This window comes from Megascapheus bottae, chromosome 6 (assembly GCF_031878675.1).
Source record: "Megascapheus bottae isolate mThoBot1 chromosome 6, mThoBot2.hap1, whole genome shotgun sequence".
Classification (NCBI taxonomy): Eukaryota; Metazoa; Chordata; class Mammalia; order Rodentia; family Geomyidae; genus Megascapheus; species Megascapheus bottae.
In genome coordinates, this window is record NC_143514.1 from 74,526,403 (window position 1) to 74,547,445 (window position 21,043).

At 48.4% G+C, this 21,043-nt stretch overlaps 2 protein-coding genes across 2 annotated transcripts in view; both read right to left on the reverse strand.

Moving 5' to 3' along the window:
- The window catches only part of Crocc (ciliary rootlet coiled-coil, rootletin), a 51,579-nt gene extending 36,105 nt beyond the window's left edge, over positions 1-15,474 (reverse strand). Inside the window, exons 1-3 of the mRNA XM_090335725.1 lie at positions 15,432-15,474; positions 4,351-4,492; positions 2,930-3,084 (exon numbers count right to left, since the gene is read on the reverse strand). Of these exons, the coding sequence (XP_090191851.1) occupies positions 2,930-3,064 (135 nt within the window). The 5' untranslated portion in view covers positions 3,065-3,084; positions 4,351-4,492; positions 15,432-15,474. The remainder of the gene's footprint in view (positions 1-2,929; positions 3,085-4,350; positions 4,493-15,431) is intronic.
- LOC150062429 (Fanconi anemia group B protein-like) lies at positions 7,436-10,608 on the reverse strand. Its single transcript, XM_090335724.1, has one exon. The coding sequence runs from the start codon at positions 10,015-10,017 to the stop codon at positions 7,480-7,482; it is 2,538 nt and encodes an 845-aa protein (XP_090191850.1). The 5' UTR covers positions 10,018-10,608; the 3' UTR covers positions 7,436-7,479.
- Positions 15,475-21,043: the final 5,569 nt, after the last annotated feature.

The following is a 21,043-nucleotide window of genomic DNA, read 5'->3' on the forward strand; positions in this document are numbered from 1 at the left end:
GCTCTACCACTTTTGAGTCAAAGCACCACTTCCCTTTTTTTCTGGTGGTTAACTGGAAATGAGAATCTCAGACATTTAGCCCAGGCTGGCTTTGAACCATGATCCTCAGATCTCAGCCTCCGAGTAGCTAGGATTACAGGTGTGAGCCACTGGCACCAGGCTTCAGGTTGTGACTTTCGTGGTATGTGCTTTGCACTTCTGTGTAATCCCAGTGCTTCTGGTTTCTGTGATGGGGAGGAACTCCTCCCCCATGCTCAAAGACAGGCCACACCTCACTCCTCACACACACAAAAAACAGCCTTTCAATTTTACTTGCGATTCAAAAAGGGAAGGAGGCTGCCACAAGCCAGGATGAAAGTTTACTGTCTCCCTTGGCAACCATAACCCTCCCTTTCTCCATTCAATTCATACAGACCAGGATACCATGGACACCGGAGAATCCAGGGGGTCTGTCCTTTAGAGCCAAGGCCACTCCCTCCTTCCCTTTCCAGCTGCTTCCCCTATCCCTGCTCCCTGGGGATCTTGAGATCCTTTCAGCCATGGAAGGTGGTTTCTGGGAGCCCCTGCCTGTTACTCTGTAGGACCTTCAGTTAACAGGACATGGATCCTGCCTGTTTAGTCTGTAGGACCTGCAGTTAACAGGACATGGATCCTGACCTGCCATTCTACTCCCTAACTCAGGGGTGCTATAGAATTTAGAGGATTAGAACAATTGATCTGGGCTGGGATTCTGGCTTAGTGGTAGCGTGTTCTCCCTAACATTTATAAAGTCCTGAGTTTGATTCTCAGTATCACATAAACAGAAAAAGCCAAAGGTGGCACTGTGGCTCAAGTGGTAGAACACCAGACTTGAGTAAAGGAAGCTCATGGACAGTGCCAGGGCCCTGAGTTCAAGCCCCAGGACAGGCAAAAAAAAAATTATCACTATGTGTCCCCATCCCAGCCACCATGCAAGTGTGGCTAGAGGAAGACCCTGCCACCTGCAGGCATTGGGAGAGATGTGTCCTGTGACTGCACTGCTATGCATCACATTGACCTCAGGGGCTCAGTTTCCCCATCTATAACAAGGTGATCCCCAGGTTCTGATGATCTCTGTGAAGCCCCCTCCAGGAAGGCCTCAGAGTCATTTTCCCCATCTCTGCCTCTAGGTGGACTAGGTGGACTTCACTCTTAACTCAGTGATGGTTCAAATACCAGGTCCCTGTGCATGCTACCTAGCTCCCCATCCTCTGACAACACAAAGGAACCTTCTAGATTAATTCAGTCCCTACCCCATTCTATACTAAAGCCTGAGCCCCGGCTACTAGGTTTCAGAAGAGAAGGGCCCTGCCACCTCTCACTCTTCTATTCCTCTGCAGGCTTCAAAGTCACTGAAGATGGCAAATGAAAGGCTGATGGTAGGGGGGCTGGCACTATACCAATGGCCAACAGAGGCCTAAACCAGAGTAGGCTGGCTCAGGGCCCCATCACCAGTAACAATGCAGGACTTGAGCCAGCCTTCCTCCATACCCCCTGCAGACTGTGGAAGAATGAGTTCTGTGTTATCCCAAAAAGCTAGGGGCCACCTTGGGCCACCAATCTGCTACTCTTCAGCAAGTCCCAACAAGTGAAGGGATCTGCCTGGGCTAGCAGCTACCAAGACCCAAGCACACCCCACAACCATGTAGAGAAACATTTCCTGTCACTACCTCTGTACCAAACAGGCGCAGCTCAGGAGTCCTGGGCCCGAGTTGTCGGGCACTGCCATATATGGGTCTTTAGGACACCCCTAATAGCTCTTTTCACCCACAGGAAACAAGCTGGGAGCCAGGTGTCCTGGGTTCTCGTTTGAACTGTAATCCAAGCATGGTTCTTTCTTCTTTTCTTTTCTTTTCTTTCTTTCCTTCGCCTTGAACTCAGGGCCTGAGCATTGTCCTTGGACTTTCTCAAGGCTACAGCTCTACCACTTGAGCCACAGTACCATTTCTGTTTTTTTTTTCCTATGTATGTGGTACTGAGACTCAAACCCAGGTCTTTGCGCATACTAGGCAAGCATTCTACCACTAGGTCAAACTCCTGGCCCCAGTTCTTTCCCTTTCTAAGTCTCCATTTTCTTCTCTATTAAATGGGCATCATATGGTCCTGGTGTTGGTGCATTACATGTAAGGGACCTATTACATACTGGGCACGTAATAGGCACTTAAGAAACGATTGCTGTGTTACAATTGTCACCACTACAGCCTTGCATCTGCACACACATCTTCCATCCCTCATGCAAATCTCACCAATCTTGAGCCACTTTCAACATCTTCAGGATCACATGCCACAAGCCTGGAACCAATACACAATACCTGCAACCAAAGCATGTTGCATCCCTGGTCCTCATCTACCTCCCATCCAGGCCCTGGTACCTCTAGAACAGGGAGCACAGGTACTAGCTTATCCTTCGTTCCCGACTCAGACCTCACCCCCAGGAAGGGCCACAGCAGATGTTGTGACAGATACAGACCAGATGCAGGATGACACGGGTGTCCATGCCAGTCCACCCAGCATCCAGCCACTGCCTCAGCCCCAAAGCCCATGGAAATGGGAACCCATGATGTTCAGAGCCTCAAGGAGCAGGAACCGCCAATAGAGATGTTGCTCTCTGTGGCCTATACCCCAGGTCCACCTGGAAATAAAACACCCCTGGCACCAGGCACTTACTCCAGTATTTCCTTGATTCCACGCAGAAACTCCACATCATGCTGCCATCCCCCCTACAGAAAACAGGCTCCCAGAGGGGAGCAATTGGCTCAAGGCTGTTCCAGTTGGCTGGGGTGCAATCTGAATCCAGGCCAGTCTGTCCCTGGGCTCCACCCTTGCCCAGGATGTGGGCCTGGTGGAGATGTGGTTCTTCCCTGGCAACAGGGGAGCACCATCCCAGCCCCCAACCCCCAGAAGCACCCACCCTCTCACTAGCTGCATTGTACTTAATGGCAAGCTCATCACGTTCAGCTCGGCTCTGGGCCAGTAGGTCCTCCACACGGGACAGTTCTTGCTGCAGCAGCTGGTTCTCCTCCTGTAGGGACAGCAGCGAGGCCATATCTGGAGCAGGCAGTGGGGCTGGCAATGGACAGTAGACACACAGTTGGAGTTGGCCAGAAGCTGGAGACCCTGGTGAGATGTAGCTCCCTGAAACCAACCACACTCATGGCCACAGTGGAACACCCTCCCCTCATAGGCACCCCACTCATCTCTAGGGATAAAAGGAGCTTGGATGGAAGTGGCTATCACACAAAGCCTGAGGGGTCGAGAACTAGGCCTAAGGGGAAACAATTACTCAAAGAGTGGCCCTGTAGGGATGGGAGGTATAGGAGGGAGACTGTCAAGAAGTCCAGCATCTGTCTCTACTACACCACACAAAGCTCTGAGCCCTTACTCCCTCCTTCTTTGATAACTAGTCTTCTTAAGCCTGTTTTGTTCATCTGTATAATGGATGGGATAGTAACGAGACCCTGTCAAGGAAATAGAAAAGTTTCAATGGAAGGCAAAGCTTCTCATAACTTCTAAGGCCAGTCATGGGGCTTAAACTCAAGGCCTGGCTACTGACCCTGAGCTTTTTTGCTCAAGGCTGGCACTCTATCACTTTGAGCTATAGCTCCACTTCTGGTTATTAGGTAGTTAATTGGAGAAAAGACTCTCATGGACTTTCCGGCCCAGGCTGGCTTCAAACCTCTTCAAGCCTCTTGAGTAGCTAGGATTACAGACATGAGCCAACACCGCCCTGTTTTAGGTCAGGTTTTTAAAATGAGGAAAAGAAAGGCCTGGGAGAAGAGGATACACACCACAGGCCTCACTCAACTGCTCTTCCAGCCTGGGCTGAGAGCTAAGCCTTCTCATCTCTGGGGCTGTAGGGTCCCAGTGTCTGTGGTACCTTACATGGCAGCTAAACGCAGACCGTTGTAAAACACCATAGGCACAGCTGCCAGCACATCAGCCTAAGCCAAAACACATGTGCCCTGAGAGGGCTGCATGAAATTGTATGCTCTGCCCATCCAGGAGACCAAGGCCATCAGACCTCTCCGAAAGTCTGGTGTAGACTGAGTTTGTACCTCCTTGTAATCTCAAACTCTGCCACCTACATCCTCTTTGGGAGAAACATGGCATAGTATTTAAGTTTTGGTCTTTGCAGTGGGCTGCAGGCAAGCCAAGAGGGACTAGCTCCACTACAGGGTGACAGATAAGTGGCAAGTAACATGCTGGCCTCCATCTCCTCCTTCATAAAATGGGTTCTATTGAGTATTCACAAAACTGGCACTAAGCATCTCTTCCATTTTATCTGAAAAAGCATGAGGAGAAGGTGGGCAGTGACAGAGAAAGGGTTGGCACCTGGGCACTCAGGCTGGGAGAAGTTGTGGACAACAATCTTCCTGATGCAGGCAGGCAGGCTGGCAGGTTGGGAGGCCTGAGTTGGGTCCTGAACGATCAGATCCTTCTCCTGGCCTGGCCCCAGAACACTGCTCTCCAATGTCTGCAGAAGAGAGAAGACTTGTAGGAACTTAGGACAGTTAGGCTGCCTGCCTGGAGGGAAAGAGGCTAAGTCCAGTAGTCTAAAATATGTGTGCCCAAGAAGCCCTCAAGAGACTCAGCCAGTGAGTTAGAATCACAAAGAGCTCCCTGGGTACACATTCTTATCAGACTCCTACCCGATGAAAATGGCCCCCAGAGAGCCAGAAGAGAACCAATTTAGAAACCCCACACGTGGGGCAGCAAAGAGGATTAAGGATTCCAGTCCAGCTTCCATCCAACACTTCTGACAATATTACTGTGCCAGAGATTAACCTGAACTCTCAAATCCAGGAGTAAAACCTTTTCCCTTACCACAGGGTACTGGAATAGGGAGCCAAAGCCACTGTACCCAGTGTGCCCCAGGGGGCTGTAAACTGGGGCTCCAGCACTCCACCACTGCAGACTCATCTCCACCCCCAAACCCTTCCTCCCACCAGCTCCCAGCTCTGGGCAGGACAGGCTTGTCGGGGACCCACCTGGATAACGTCCTCCAGTGCCAGCAGGGCCTCAGGCGAGCTCGCTAGCCCTAGGTTCATGGAGAGAAGGCTGTGGGCCTCCCCAATCCCTGTTCCTGGGGCCCCCAAACCAGCTCAGCACGGAAGCTTTTTTCAAAACTAGGCTTCTGTGCAGGACACTGGCAGATTAAGCTTAAATCCGGCGCGTTCCCACGTGACCACTCGGTGGGCGGGGCTTCTTGGGAGTGAGTGAGAGAGGCGGGGAGCTCAGCGGGAAGAGGGGGGCGGAAGGGAGGGTAGAAGCGGGGGAGGCGGCCTGCCAGAGTCGGCGGGGGAGAGGGAACAGAAAGGATTGAGCCTGGGGAGAAAGGGGAATCCGTGGAGCTGAGAAGGGGCAGGGTTTGGAAGTAAAGGAAGCCCCCTCCTTCCTTTCCCCCCCTTCCAGGGGCGGGGTCAGAAGCCCGAGGGCGGAAAGGGCATAGTCCCAAGTCTGCAAGAACATCTTCACTGATCCAGAACCCGGCTGGCGGGTGGGCACCGTTTGCTAAGAATGCATTTACTGAGAGAGGCCTCCGTACAGCAGTGCAGGCGGCTGGACCGCTGTAAGCCCGCCAGGACCCAGTGCCACCCCACCACCGCCCGGAACTGGCTGTGTACGAGGTCAGTGCCACTGAGCCCCGCCCGCTCGCGGGTGAGACAAAACACTGGCACCCACTTCAACAGCACGTGACAGTGCAGCGGGCTCACACCGTGAACATTCCACAAATATTAGTTCACTTGAAAATCTCACGTGCAACCCCTGTCCCCCAGTAACCTGGGTCCCCAGATCTTCCCTGGCTTCTCCCCGCAATAAAGAGGCTGTATGGGGAGCCCAGGAGTGTGGCCTAGTGGTAGAGTGCTTGCCTAGCATGCACGGAGACCCAGATTTGATTCCTCCGCATACACAGAAAAAAGCCAGAAGTGGTGCTGTGGCTCAAGTGGTAGAGTGCTAGCCTTAAGAAAGCCCAAGGACAGTGCTCACACCCTGAACTCAAACACCGGGACTGGAAGAAAAAAAAGGAGGAGGGTGTATGACACAGTGATGAGGCTCTGGAGTATCTGGTATGGATACCCAACCTATGGTTGGGTGCAGTCATGAGTCTGTCAAGTTCAGTGTGCCCATATCCAAAATGGACAGGAGAGTACCTCCCACAGCAGGTAACTGTGCAGATTAGAATGCACTGAATATGGATTGTTTAATAATATAAAAATATTTAAATACACAGAATTGCATTGAAAGGAAGGCACACACCTGTAATCCTAGCTACTCAGGACCTTGAGATCTAAGGATCTTGATTTAAAGCCAGTCTGAGCAAAAAAAAAAAAGGGGGGGGGGCAGGAGTTTGGCCTAGTGGTAGAGTGCTTGCCTAGCATGCGTGAAGACCTGGGTTCGATTCCTCGGTACCACATACATAGCAAAAAGCCGCAAGTGGTGCTGAGGCTCCAGTGGTAGAGTGCTAGCCTTGAGAAAGTCCAAGGACAGTGCTCAAGCCCAGGACTGGCAAAAAAAAAAAAACCTAAGCGAAAGTGCAAGATCCTGAGTGAAAAGGTCAGGCAAGGGATTGAGAACTACCACATCAGGCAGGCAGTGAGCCCTAGATTAAAGGCACTGCTGTATCTGTCTTCATTAGTATTCCTATGCAGGCCCTGGCCTCAAGGTGCCCTCTGTTCAAGGGGGCAAGTTCACTCCTCACCTCAACCCATTTCCATATGAGCTCACTGAGGTGCAGGGAAGTTGGGGCACTCACTTATTCAAGGTAAGCATAAATGCATAAAGGTACATCCGTTCAGACCAGATCCCTTATGCTCAACTAAGGAATCTAGAACACCAGAGCACACCAACCCAAGTGCCAAGAGGTTCTATGGAAAGCAAGCCAGATTTAGGCAAAACTATATGACAGGCAGTTGCCACTACCAAACTAAAGAAATTCCTATCTATAGTCCATTAGGAAGGCAGAGGCAGGAGAATAAAGCAGAAGTTTTAGGCCAGCCTGCATTGTGTAATAAGATTAAAAGAAAAAAAGACAAAGAAAGAGAGAGGAAGATAGTAAGGAAAGTAGGAAGAAAGGGAAGGGAGGGAGGAGGAAGGGAGGAAGGGGAGAGAAGAGAAAGAAAACACGCAGCGACTCTCTACGTACAGACTGCAGCACCCATAGCTAGGGTAGAGACTGGGCCAGGCTGCCCTGCCCCTGTATGTAGAGTGCAGATATGCTTAGTGAATGGAACTGAATTACTTGTTCAGCCTTCAAATCTAAAGGATGAGGGAAGGGAACTGGATGGGGTCCTAGGTGACACCAGCCCTGGGTTCAACTCTAAGCGTCTCCCACGACAGTCTTTCCGGGTTCTTTGGGTCTTGAGAAGTCACAGCTAAACCCTGTATGTACACTGCTTCAACCTCAGCAGCATTTTTTTGAGTGTACTTTATTTTTTACAAAAGAGGCATATAACAAGGAAATCAAAACTTTGTCAATGAAAAAGGGGTCATTTTCTGTGCAACCAAGTCTGATTGCGACTGAATCTCAGCTAATTTCAAAGTCATTTCTCTGTAATGGGCACCACTCATTTTTAGGTCAATTTCCGCCATTTTCTTCTTTTCCCTTTCAAATTCTTTTCTGAATAGATGGACTTTGTCCTCAGTATTTGGTGAAGTGGTCTTGGTACTAGTACTACTCTTTTCTTGGCTTGCTTCTTTCTCTGGAACAAAGCTGCTTTCAAAATTGTGTAATGTTAATGTAGAAAAGGAAGCCAGGGTTACTAGTTCATTCTCCAAAGTTAATGCAAAATGATCAACTAAGAAATCCTCATTTCCTGACTTTAGTTTTTGGAAGAAGCAACTGATAGGGAGACGTCTAGTAAGATTATGAAGACATTGGAACAAAACTGTTTGATTCCTGGTATAGATTGTTAAAATACCTTTAAATGGTGTTTTTTGTTTCCAGTTGAGGAGTGTCCCATAGACATTTCTTGGCTCTTTACAAAAGAACATTTCGGGAAATTCTTTGATGTCTTCACATTTCATGCATTCTGTAAGCCACAGCTTCATTAAATTTAAGGAACCTCCAGCTGATGATGTGAGTTGAAAACAGTATTTGTTTAACACTGTGAGATGTGCAAAAAGGTCTTCCATGTGTTCTATCAGTTTCTTCCCTGAGAATGTCAGTAGGTGTTTCTCACTTGAAAGATCTTTAAGACTTAGACAAAGTCTGCCACATAAAATAAAACGATCTTTAGGATGCATACCAGTATCTCTCTCTTTAAATTGTAGTAGCACGACACAAGAAAATTTAGTGAGTGCTAATAGTGGTGAAAGAGATGTTACAGCAGTGATTATCTGTTCACATTCTTTCTTAGATGGCTGTTGACCAGTGAAGCTTTCATCGTCCTTGTTCAGCTTGATCCTTTTTGCCTCAGATCCTATTTCATATGGCTTCAAGTGTGGTTCTGAGAAAGAATCCATACTCAACTTAATCACCTTACTTTGACACTTAATAACCGGAACAATGGCATTATAGGGTTGATCTATGCATAATGATAAAGTTACATCATTCAGGGGTAACTTCAAAGAAGATGAGGTTTTCACTCCAACAATTAAGCTACCATCCAATACACGATACCATATCTTCTCTATTGGCTGTTCTGAATGTTGAAAAGCATCTGGCAACTTTTCATTGAAGGTATTGACAAAATCTTCCCCACAAAAAGGAACAAGATGTTCCTCCTCTGCATTTGATGTACTATCATCCTGAGTCAAGTTTATTAAAGCTTTGCAAGATTTCAAAATAAATTTTTCCTTAAGCAAGATATTCTTCTTGAATTCCTGAGTTAAACCCAAACATACTTTTATTCTTCTTTGCAGAGGTGGAATCACTAAGCAACGGTTCTTATACTGTTCCTCAAACAAATCATCTTCGTAAGACTCCACTGGTTCACTTGAATAGTTTATTTTGTCAAGATCTGTTAGTTCAAATGGAGTCAGGGATTCTGAATGCAAAGAATCCTTACAAAGGAGCAGTACCTGTTCTTGTCCAGTTCCAATGAAGTCATCTACCAGTGCTAAGCTAAATTTATCCCACTTAGCAGTAACCTGAAAGTTCTTTTTCGAAACAGCACAAACGTGATTGGTCCTAAATAAAACAATGAAGAATTTTCCTTCACCTTGGTCCAAAGATTGAACTGTACAAGGATCTTCAAATGGAAGTTGGCATAAACTTCTAAGTGTCCCATTGTGAAGTGAAATGAGCTGATTCTTTCGAGTAAGGACAATCAGAGACATTTTTAACTGGTTGTTGACAATCTCAGTTGTACAAACATGAATATAAGTTGCCACATTACTATAAGCAGGAGGAATAATACAGGTATCACTTAATACTTTTTGACTTTGAAGAGAATACATACAAAACTTGCTATTACAGACTTCATAATCTGATTGTAATGGCTTTGAGGTATATTCCATTTGCCCCAATAAAACCATACCTAAATTTCGAATCTCACCTGCCCACTGAATAGAGGACCAATTACTTGATATGGTAATGATTTTGCCAATTTGGGAAGAGATATAGTAGAATGTGTTGACGTATTGCCATAAAACTAAAGGACCATTATAAACTCTAATGCTGTCATTCATCTCATAGCCTAAACTAAAACTTAAACACTTCTCAAATTTATTGGTGCTGTGAAAAAACAGCAAATAATATTTGAAAACATCATTCGATTTTTTGTTTTGTATCAAAACAAAGGGGAGGTTAATTCCAGTTCTGAAATCTGACACACAGTTGCAACATACAATTTTTAAATGAAAGCTTGCTTTCTGTATGTGACAAAATCCAGTGGACTTCAGAGCAAATGTTCTGGTTTCACTGTCAAATATCATCTTTCTGACATGTAGGATGGATGTCTCTGCAGATATTTTATCTGAAAAGTTCCCAGTAGACAACTGGAAAATAAGGATTTCCCCATTATAACACAAGAGTCTTTCTTGTTGATTAAATGGCATTGTTCATTTGCTAGTCAAAAGCTCCCCCTTGTAATCCTAACTACTTAGAAGGCTGAGATCCAAGGATCATAGTTTGAAGCTAGCCAGGCAAACAAGTGTGTGAGACTCTCCACCTAACTACCAGAAAATCAGAAGTGGCACTGTGGCTCAAAATGGTAGAGTGCTAGCCTTGAGTGAAAAACCTCAGGTACAGTACCCAGGCCCTGACCAGCAAAAAAAAAAAAAAAATCAAGTCTTTGTATTGATCCCACTTGAAAAGGAAAACTGATTCCAGTTGATGCTTTTAATTCTTTTCTCAAGAAATATTGCCACTATTTTCTTCTCCAGGGTAGTGCTAGGTATTGTTCTTAGCACTTCAGATTCATCCTTTTATTCCACATGGTGTCTTCATGCCATAGGCACTATTAATTATTTTCAGATGAGGAAACTGAGGCACAGAGTTTCAGGGCTTTCTCAAATGCCTGGGTGATGTAGCCTTGTTACAGATGCCCTACCCGGGTGCAGGATTTTGTGACTCCAAACCTCCCGCCAGCACGCTGCATCCCCAGCATCCGATTCTTTAAAAAAAATAAAAATAAATAAAAAAACTGAATTCCTCACAAGAATTGGGATGTTATAGCTTCAACACCTGCTATCATTCAAGCATGGTTTGTCCCCTCCAAAGCTTGTGTGTTGATACATATATATATATATAATATATATATATATGTGTGTGTGTGTATTATATATGCGTATATATAATACACATACACACATATAGTATATGTGCACATATATATATATATATAATATATATATATATATATAGTGTGGTATTGAGTAAGCTTAAACTCAGGACCCTATACTTGTAAGGCTAGGCCCCAACCTGCATGTTGAATTTGATCTGCAATATAAGAGTTAAGAGGAGAATATACTAGGATGTAACTGAGTGGTAGAGCTGTGTACCACATTCATGCACACACACAGACAGAAAGAGAGGGGAGGATTTGTTTAAGAAGGTGAACACCTTTATCAGGGGACTGGGTTAGTTATCACAAGAGTGGGTTGTTATAGAGCAGGCCCTGCTCCTTCTTGCTCTCTTCTGCAGACATCTGAATGTTTTCTTGTTCTACCATGCCAGATGCATCTAAGACCACACCTGGACCAAAGTGGGGATCAAGTCATCAATGTAAGACTCCCAGAACCATGAGCTAAAAATGAAATTCTTTTCTCCCCTAAATTACCTAATCACTATGACATTATCTGACTGCACGGCCCACAGTCTTCACAACACTGACTTCACAATTCGGAGCTTCAGTTTCCTCCTCTGTAACATGGGTAATTGGTACCTGACAAAAAGATCATGAGAATTAAATAAAATGCTCCTTACCTAAATATTTTATATACCTAAAATCTGGTATAGCAGAAAATGCTGTGCATTTACCAAAAAGTATTTGGCTATGTGACCAAGTCCTGGCCACAGAAAGAATGTGAGTCAGTTCAAACTAGCCTGTTAAAACCTAGGATTACCATGGCTCTTACCTGTAATCTTAGCTACTCAGGAGGCTGAGATCTGAGGATCGCAGTTCCAAGCCAGCCTGGGTACTGATGTAAGTAGGACTCTTACCTCCAATTAATCACTAGAAAACAACAAATGGGGCTGTGGTTCAAGGGGTAGGGTGGAAGCCTTGAGCTGAAGACTTTAGGGACAATACCCAGGCCCAGGGGTAGGGTTGGTGGCCTTGTGCTAAAGAGCTCAGGGACAGCACCCAGGCCCAGACAAGCCCCATGACCCACAAAAAAACAAAACAAAACAAAACAAAACAAAAAACGCATGGCCTGTGGTAGAGTGCTTGCCTAGCATGCAGGAAGCCCTGGGTTCAATTCCTCAGTACTACATACACAGAAAAAGCCAGAAGTAGTACTGTGGCTCAAGTGGTAGAGTGCTAGCCTTGAGAAAGCCCAAGGACAATGCCCAGGACCTGAGTTCAAGCCCCAGGGCTGGCACAAAACACACACACACACACACACACACACACACACACACACACACACACACACACACACACCAAAAAATACCTCCCATGAGGAATTCTCTCCTTCCCTATCCACTAGCTGGAAGAAAACTCTAAGATCCTAGGAGCCACAAGATGGGAGCGGTATGGGTCTCCAAGTCCTCTACAGAAAGCTACCTGACAAGAACCCAACAGGACTTCAGGAACAAGAAATTTCTATTGTGTAAAGGCTCTGAAGTTTCAGCAGCTATTGTTACCTTAATTACCACACACACACACCTCACAGGGACACATGTTAGCTATTCTTATTGGTGTCATTACTATTCATTAGTATTATTGCTCTTCCAGGTATCCAATCTAGAGCTTGTGCCTGCTTCTTGCATTGTTTGGTGAATAATTACAGAGGAATAAAGACATCCTCTGCAGTCATTTGTCATGATTAGCTCTGCCACCCCTCAGAACATACCTTATCAGGGATCTCTGCAGGGGCTAGACAAAGAACCCCTAGATCTTTACTGAGAGCTGCAAAGATACCCAGTTTACTTAATACACACTCCCTTATTTTCTGGTTGCTAACTAGAAATTATAACAAAAACACCGAACCAACCAACCATGAGGCTTGCTCTCAAAATTTTTCTTTTTGTTTGTCAATTCTGGGCGTTGAACTCAGGACCTGAGCACTGTCCCTGGGCTTCTTTTTCTCAAGGCTAATACTCTACCACTTCAGCTACAGTGTCACTTCTGGCTTTTTCTGCTTATGTGGTACTGAGGAATTGAACCCAGGGCTTCATACATTCAAGGTAAGCACTCTACCACTAAGCCACATTCCCAGACCAATCTGAACTTTTTGTGTTCTTTTTGCAACTCTAGGAGACCAGCCCTATTCCCACTTTATAGATATTAACATTAAGTTAAGACTTAGGGAGGCTAAATCAATTTGCTTCAACTCACCAATAGGTCACAACAGAGACCCAGGTCTTCCTGGTTCCAAAGTTTTATACAATTACAAGCAACAAGTATACCATTAGTAGCCTACACTGTGTGCCAGGCATCATCTTTGTCTTTGATATACACCATATAAACTACTACCTGGACTGCTGAGATGTCTCCTGGGAAGCCGCCTGCTTCTCTCTGGACTTCCCCACTCCCAGCACACTGTTCTGCATCTAGTTCATGTCCCTTCTCTGTTCATGGCTCCTGTCACATCTAAAATGAAGTTCAAAGTTCTGCCACAACCTAAAAGGACCTGGTCCCAGCCCCCCTGATCTCTTATTATCACTTTGTTAGGTTTCAGTGGTTTTGAGACAGGGTCTTAATATGTAGTCCAAGCTGGCCTCTAACTTGAGATCCTCCTGAGTGTAAGGATTACAAGAGTGCACCACCTCCCCAGTCATGCCAGTCTTGAATCCTCAAACACATGCTCCACCTCAGGATATGTGCATTTGGCATTTTCTCTGCCTGGGATGCTCTTCTTCCTTTGAATAATGGCCTGTTCCTTGGCTCAAAAGTGTTATTGTGGGGCCAGGAGTTTGGCCTAGTGGTAGAGTGCTTGCCTAGAATGCACGAAGACCCAGGTTCAAGTCCTCGGTACCACATACATAGAAAAAAGACGGAAGTGGTGCTAAGACTCAAGTGGTAGAGCTCTAGCCTTGAGAAAGCCCAAGGACAGTGCTCAGGCCCTGAGCCCCAGATGGGCCAAAAAAAAAAAAACAGTGTTAATGTGAGACAGGTAACCCTGACCTCCCAGCTCAAGTAATCTCCCCAGGTAGTCACTGATCCCGCATTGTCTTCTAAGACTAAACACCAAGTTGTTCATTGCTACCTCCACTGAGCCTATGAGCTAATGTTCGATGAACAGTTGTTGGATGAATCAGTGAATGTATGAGACAAGTTAATACAGAAACTCTAAAAAAAAAAGTCTAAAATGCAGCAAGGTGCAGTGGCTCTTGCCTGTAATCCTAGCTACTCAGGATGCTGAGATCTGAGAATTGCAGTTCAAAGCCAGCCCAGATATGAAAATCTGTGAGACTCATATCTCCAATTAAACACTAGAAAACTGGAAGTGGTGCTGTGGCTCAAGAGGTAGAGCAGTAGCCTTGAGCTGAAGAGCTCAGGAACAATGTTCAAGCCCTACAACTGACAAAAAACAAAACAAAACAAACAAACAAAACAGCACTACTTTTATGCTATGTGGATAAAGTTTTTTTTTTTTTTTTTTGCCAGTCCTGGGCCTTGAACTCAGGGCGTAGGCACTGTCCTTGGGCTTTCTCAAGTGGTAGCACTCTACCACTTGAGCCACAGCACTACTTCCAGCTTTTTTCTATGTATAGGGCACCCAGGAATCGAACCCAGGCCTTTGTGCATGCTAAGCAAGCACTCTACCACTAGGCAAACTCCTGGCCGTCGATAAGGTTTACATAAAACATGTTATTGTGCTTAGACTCGAGTCCAGCCCTGAATATAGAGCATACGTGCAAATATTCTAAAATGTAAAAGCAAAACAAAAAACCCTGCAACAGTTCTGGGATAGTCAACCTGAAAAAGAAATTACAGTAAACAGGAAAAAAATGGGGGGAAAATGCAACAATCCTAAGACTTCACCTGGGGTCGCCTGGGACGAGTGTCACCCAGGATGGAGACCCACAGTCTGGATCGCATATCGATGTCCCCCATGGGATCTCCGGGGGCTGGACAGGGAAGGGACAGGGGAAGGGGAGGACTAGGAGGGCAGGGGGGCCTCGGGCTGGCTCGGGAGCCCCTCCCACAGCTCTCCACAGCCACCCTCACCTACCCCACCCCGCCCGGCGCCTCCGACCCCGCTACGCGGTCTCGGATCGGGCCCCGCTGGGAGGCCGGCGCTAAGCTCCGCCCAGGGAAACGGGAAATCTCGGCGGCCGGCCCGCGGCGCCCTCAGGCCCAGCCTCCGGACAAAGCCGGTCCCGGCCACAGGGCTACACGACACCCCTCAAACTTGGGAGCCCGTTCAAAGGGACAGCGGGCCTCGGGCCTCCGCTGAAGAAAGTGCGCAGGCCCCGCGGCCTGGGCGTCCGGGCCGCTCCCCGGAGGCCGCGCGGGCCGGCGCTCGGGAGGCGGCTCGCCTGGGCAGAGCCTCCCGCCGCTCCGCCGCCGGGGGCAGAACAAGGTTCCTCCGGGGGCGCCCACGGAAACCGGCACTCGCGTGGCCTCGGCCTCCTGCTGCCAAAAGGCCCGCGAAAACCGAGCGGGATGTGAGGCACAGGGTGCGCGGAGCCCTGGGAGTCACCGGGCACCGCGGGGTCGCGCAGGACCCCCAAGGCCCTGAGGGCCCGGACTCAACTCCCGCCCGCGCCCTGGCGCCACCAAGGTCCGGCGCACGGGAACCTCGGCCCGGAACGCCCGCCGCACTCCCTCCCCAGGCGCACGCGCGCCAATGGCCCCTACCTTGGCGCCTCGCCGCGGCCGCCGCCACCGCCAACGAGCGAGCCCGGCCTGGCCTGAGGGGCGGGGCAGAAGCGGCGCGAGAGGCTCGGCCGTCGGGGGCGGGACGGAGAAGCCTCAACACCGGATTGGTGCATTCTCCCTGGAGGGGCGGGGCTAGAGCCACCCGCCGCTCGTACCCTGCGCGCCTTCGGCCCAACTGACACACGGGACCGAAGCGCGCCCCGCGCCCTCCAGAGGCCGGCCCGCTTCCGCGGACTCACAGGCGGGAGAGCGCACTGCTGGAACAAGCCGAGCGGTGCGAGGGAGCAGCGGCTCCGGCCAGGGCCCTCAGCACCGCGGGAGCGGCCCAGCGCCTTGTCGGTGGCCGGGCTGGCGTCGAGTCCCAGTTGGCCGCCACCGCGCCGCGCTCAGTCGCGTCCCGTAAGTGGGACAGGGATGTCACCAGACGATCTCCACGGCTCCACGAACAGTACTTTGGACTGGGCCTCGGTGGCCCCGGCGTCCACCTTCCTACTTGAGCGGGGCCGAGGCGGCGGGTTCTGCGAGTGGAATGGCCGGCTGGAGGCTGCAGCCTCAGCCCGTGTCTGTCAGGGTGACAGCCACGAACTTCTGTTTCTTCAGACTCTTCCACACCGTACTGACGCAGCTCGTCCCCGTCATCGCCCCCGCGCCAGGCCAGCTAACCTCTGTCAACAGAGAATTGGATCCACAAGATCACGGTTTAAGAGGTCGAATCGGGAGGCTTTATTAAAATGCCCCTGACTGCAAGGCTGTCCCAAAGGCAGACAAAAGTTTTACCTATGTGTCAGGGGCCCCTGGAAGAAACGACCCCTTCCCTTTCCTCCCCTACACCCTAGAGGTTCCCACTCAGCCCCTGGAACCCAGGTAACTGGCATGCCTGGGAGCAGTGGGAGATACCCAGACTGAAGTCATGTCTGCTGTCCACTCCAGCTGTGGCCACACTCCCTTCCCCTCTCTCGTTGCGCCCAACTCCCATCTAGGAGTATGAAGGCTGGCTCTCTCCCTCTCTCAATAAACCCTCTTCCCTTGACCTGAGTGGAGGTACCTTTGGCAAACCTTATATTTGGTGCCATGACTCAGATGGGGAGAGGGTCGGAAGTGGCCGGATCCTCTCCATTTCTCCAAGGACCAATCTGCCTTCTGAGCCCTCTTCCCAACCAGAGGAAGGAAAATCCACCGCGGGACCTCTGCCTGTGGCTGACTGCACATTTGCCACAATGTTTACTGTCTACATCTGGTGAGTGACTCCTGCTTAGGAGCACTTTAACTCATACACTGGTCTGCTCCAGTCAGAGCAGATCCCTCCCCTCCTCCATACTGGATTTTTGCCTCTCTGGGAACTATGTGCTCACTGACTCCCCCCTACCCCACATGCTCATCAGAGGATTCCTCGCTTCCTCTTAGTGTTTCATATTACAATAGGGTCTCACCAGCCCCTCCCAATCCAGGATATCCCCTTGGGATTGTCTAGATAGTCTGTTTATGTTGTTTGCCTGACCTGGTGCTTGAACTCAGGGGCTGGATATTGCCCGAGAGCTTTCTCAAGGCCAGCTCTCTATAACTTGAGCTACATCACCACTTGTAGCTTTTTCTGTGCATGTGGTACTAATGAATAGAACCCAGGGCTTTGTGCCTGCTAGGCAAGCATTCTAGACCATACTCTCAGCCCCCCAAGATGTTCTTTTATTCAAGGACTATATAAAGTCAAAACAGCTCATCTTCTATTGCAATCAAGTCTGGCCAAAGTATAGGCTAGGCAATTTGTCTCAATGGCCCCAAAATGGGACTTAAAATAATATTCTGCAATGGTAAATGTCCAGAAGTTCTATATGTTTGGGCTTTCTTTGCTCTCCATGTTTGCCAGTCCTTCCCAACTTTCTCTATCCTCCTGGCATCAGGGCAGCCTGTCCCTGCCAAATCACCTAAGAGCCTGGAGCCTCTCACTGAACCTGAAGGGCCTGATCCCCTATTCAACATTGAAGACTCTGCTCCTCCTCCCCAAGCTGAAACTTCTGTGCCTTCAACTCCCCTTCATCTCCTTTTTACTCACCTCTTGAAGCTCACATCCAACCCTGTACTGCTGGCTCACAGCCTCTATCAGCCTCCTTATTTCCTCTGCAGAAAGTGGTTGGGCAGAGGGAGTTATTTATGTGCATGCCCCCTTTTCAATGACAGATGTCTCCCAGATTGAAAAGCAACTGGGATCCTACTCCCAAGATGCCAATAATTTATACCAAAGAGTTTTAAATACCTTGTTTTGGCATATGACCTCACTTGGCATGACTTATATGCAACCCTCTCCTGTACCTTTACCTCTGAGGAAAAAGAAAGGGTTTGGGTTGCAGCCCAGGCACATACTGATGAAACCCACCACCTAGACAATATTTTCCTGGTAGGGGCAATGGCTGTGCCCAGGGAAGAGCCAAATTGGGATTACCAAAATAATGCTCCTGGAAGGGTTAGCAGAAATTGGATGGTAAGGGCTGGGAGTTTGGCCTAGTGGTAGAGTGCTTGCCTAGCATGCACGAAGACTCGGATTCGATTCCTTGATACCACATACTTAGAAAGAGCCAGAAGTGGTGCTGAGATTCAAGTGGTAGAGCTCTAGCCTTGAGAAAAATCCAAGGACAGTGCTCAGGCCCTGACCTTAAGCCCAGGACTGGCAAAAAAAAAAAAAAAAGAAATTGGATGGTAACCTGCCTGGTGGCTGGCCTCCAGAAGGCAGCCCATCGTGCAGTCAACTATGATAAATTAAAAGGAGGTTACCCAGAGACCCACTGAAAAACCCAGCCAGATTTCTCAATCTCCTCACTGTGACACTTGAGCATTATACTAAGCTGGATCCAGACTCAAAGGAAGTTATGGTGGTCCTTAATACCCATTTTTATCTATCAGCTCCTGATATAAAAAATAAAAATGACAGGGCTGAGGATGGCCCTCAAACCTCCCAAGGAGAACTGGTGAGCATGACCTTTAAGGTTTTCAACAACTGGGAGGAACAGAAAAAAACTGATAAGGCTACCCATGATAGGAAAAACTGCCAGCTCCTGGCTGCTGCCCTCTGGGCTCCTCAAAGAAGAGGCACCCAACGCAGGTCACCCAGACCATGCTTTAAGTGTGGCAAGGAAGGCCACTGAGCAAAAGCTTGCCCTACTCTACAACTACCATCTGAACCCTGCCAAAGTGTGGACAGCCGGGACACTGAGGAGTTGACTGTCCCTCCTGTTTTCTACAAGGTGGGCCAATCTCTCACATCCGACCCCCCCACCCCCCAGGGAGGAGCCCAACTTATCCAAGATACTTGGCTTGGCAATGGAAGACTGACAGTACCCAGGGCCGCTGGATTCCACAAACATCACAACTGAGGAGCCCAGGGTGTCTCTTCAGGTTTCAGACAAACCACTTATATCCTTTCTTTTGGGTATGGGAGCCACTTATTCAGTGTTACCTGACTATTCCAGGCTGTCTTTTTCTTCCCAGATCTTGGTGGTGGGTGTAGACGGCCTTCTTACTTGTTCTGCAACTATCCATAGCAGAAAAACTTGCTTTTTTCATAATCCTTTATAATCTTACCCTGCTGTCCCATATCCTTAGTCTCTAAATTCCAGTTTTTCCTTAGACTCATTAAGGCCCCTTTCCTTCTCCAGTTTTGCCTGGGGATCAAGTCTTCCTCAAGACCCTTAATCTGTCTAGTTTACACTTTTTTTTTTTTTTTTTTTTTTTTTTTTTTGCCAGTCCTGGGCTTGAGCTCAGGGCCTGAGCACTGTCCTTGGGTTTTCTCAAGGCTAGAACTCTACCACTTGAGGCTTAGCACCACTTCTGGCTTTTTTTTCTATGTATGTGGTACCCGAGGAATCAAACCCAGGTCTTTGTGCATGCTAGGCAAGCACTTTACCACTAGGCCAAACTCCGGGCCCTGTCTGGTTTACATCTTAAGTAGACAGGCCCTAATCAGGTCCTGCTGACCACTCCCACTGCAGTTAAGCTCCATGGTCAACCCACAGAGATTTCTTCTGTCAAGTGTAAAAAAGGCGGGCCTGGAGTTTGGCCTAGTGGTAGAGTGCTTGCCTGGCACACACATACATAGAAAAAAATCAGAAATGGTGCTGTGGTTCAAGTGGTAGGGTTCTAGCCTTGAGAAAGCCCAAGAACAGTGAGTGCTCAGGCCCTGAGTTCAAGCCCCAGGACTGGCTAAAAAAAAAAAAAAGTAAAAAAGGCTTCTGGACCTGCCCCTTGTATGCCAAGGATGACTCCAAAGTACACCTCTTCTTTCCCATCTACCAAGCCCCTGCCTCATAAGACTCACATTTCACCCAGACACATAGCATGTTCACTGCCAAGGAACTGTTACCCTGCCTTCTCCTGCATGGGGCATCTCTGCCTTCTACCCCTAATGTTGATATCCCTTGTCAGCAGGAAGTAGCCAGAAAGAGTCGATACCCTTTTATAACTATCAAAAGGCTGGAATGTTAGGTCTGCCTGGGAGAAATGGCCCCTTCCCTTGGAGTGCACCCTAGAAGTCCCCATCCAGCACCTGTAACCCAGGCAATTGGCACGCCTGGGAGCAATGGGGGTCCCCCCAGACTGAGGTGTTTCCCTAAGATCACCTCCACTTGTGAGGCTGGAGGTTTGCTCTCCCCCACTCTCAATAAACCTGCTTCCCTTGAACTGTGTGGAGTTTCCTTTCCCAAACCCTAAAGGCAACCCTTAAGAAAAGCAAGCTAGATGAAGTACTAAACCTAACGAAAGTGTTATAGACAAAGCAAACCATCTATGGAAACAATCAGGGGCAATTAAGGGCCAGTTATCTAGGGAGAGAAATCCAGGGCAAGACTTTCATGGAATTTAACAACTTGTAAGACATCCGTAATCCAAAGAATGTCCCATATCACCTCCAGAATTCTCAGAAAATCCCCAACATCTATCATGATGCCAAGATGGCATCAGTTAGAAAGTATCCATATTTCACTGTTTCTTCAAACTCTTCCATAGCTTATTTACATAGCTCCGTTCCATCAGTGTCCATGGATGGCCCCACGGGACAGCAGTCAAACAGTCTGCTTGTTCCTCTAGGAAGGAAACAGCTGTAAACCAGGACATGCCTTCAGCCCCAGCGCCCATCATCCAGGCCTGTGACACAAGGCCTCCCTCTCACAGCAGGATGGGGCTCTGAGCACCCTGACTGGCCGTCCCGCTGTGGCCAAACTCAATCCTCACACATACCTCAAGCTGGTATGTGTTGATCTGCTCTTGGTGGTGCTCAAAGAGGGAGAGAGTCTCATACAGTTTCCCAAGTGGCTGCTGCCTGGTGGTGGCAGATGATAACATCTGCCCACTGGTAGCAGGTGGAGGGGAAGATTGTTAAGACAGCACCTGGGCTGAACTCCACCTGCAGCAAAAGGTCTGGAATGTGTTTAGTCTCGCAGATCCACCCCCCACACACTTCCACCTCCTTCTGAAGCCACTTCAGAGTCCCGCCCCCAGCCTGGCTTGTGAGGGGTGTGGCCTAGGCTGTAGCTGCTTACCAGGCTCCCTGATATAGCTGCTGAAGCACTAGGCAAGTAAGCAGTAGCCTAAGGGTTTTAGGGGCA

What these genes read in the sequence shown, in the direction of transcription:
- LOC150062429 (XM_090335724.1), bottom strand. Translation starts at nt 10,017, where the DNA reads ATGCCATTTAATCAACAAGAAAGACTCTTGTGTTATAATGGGGAAATC.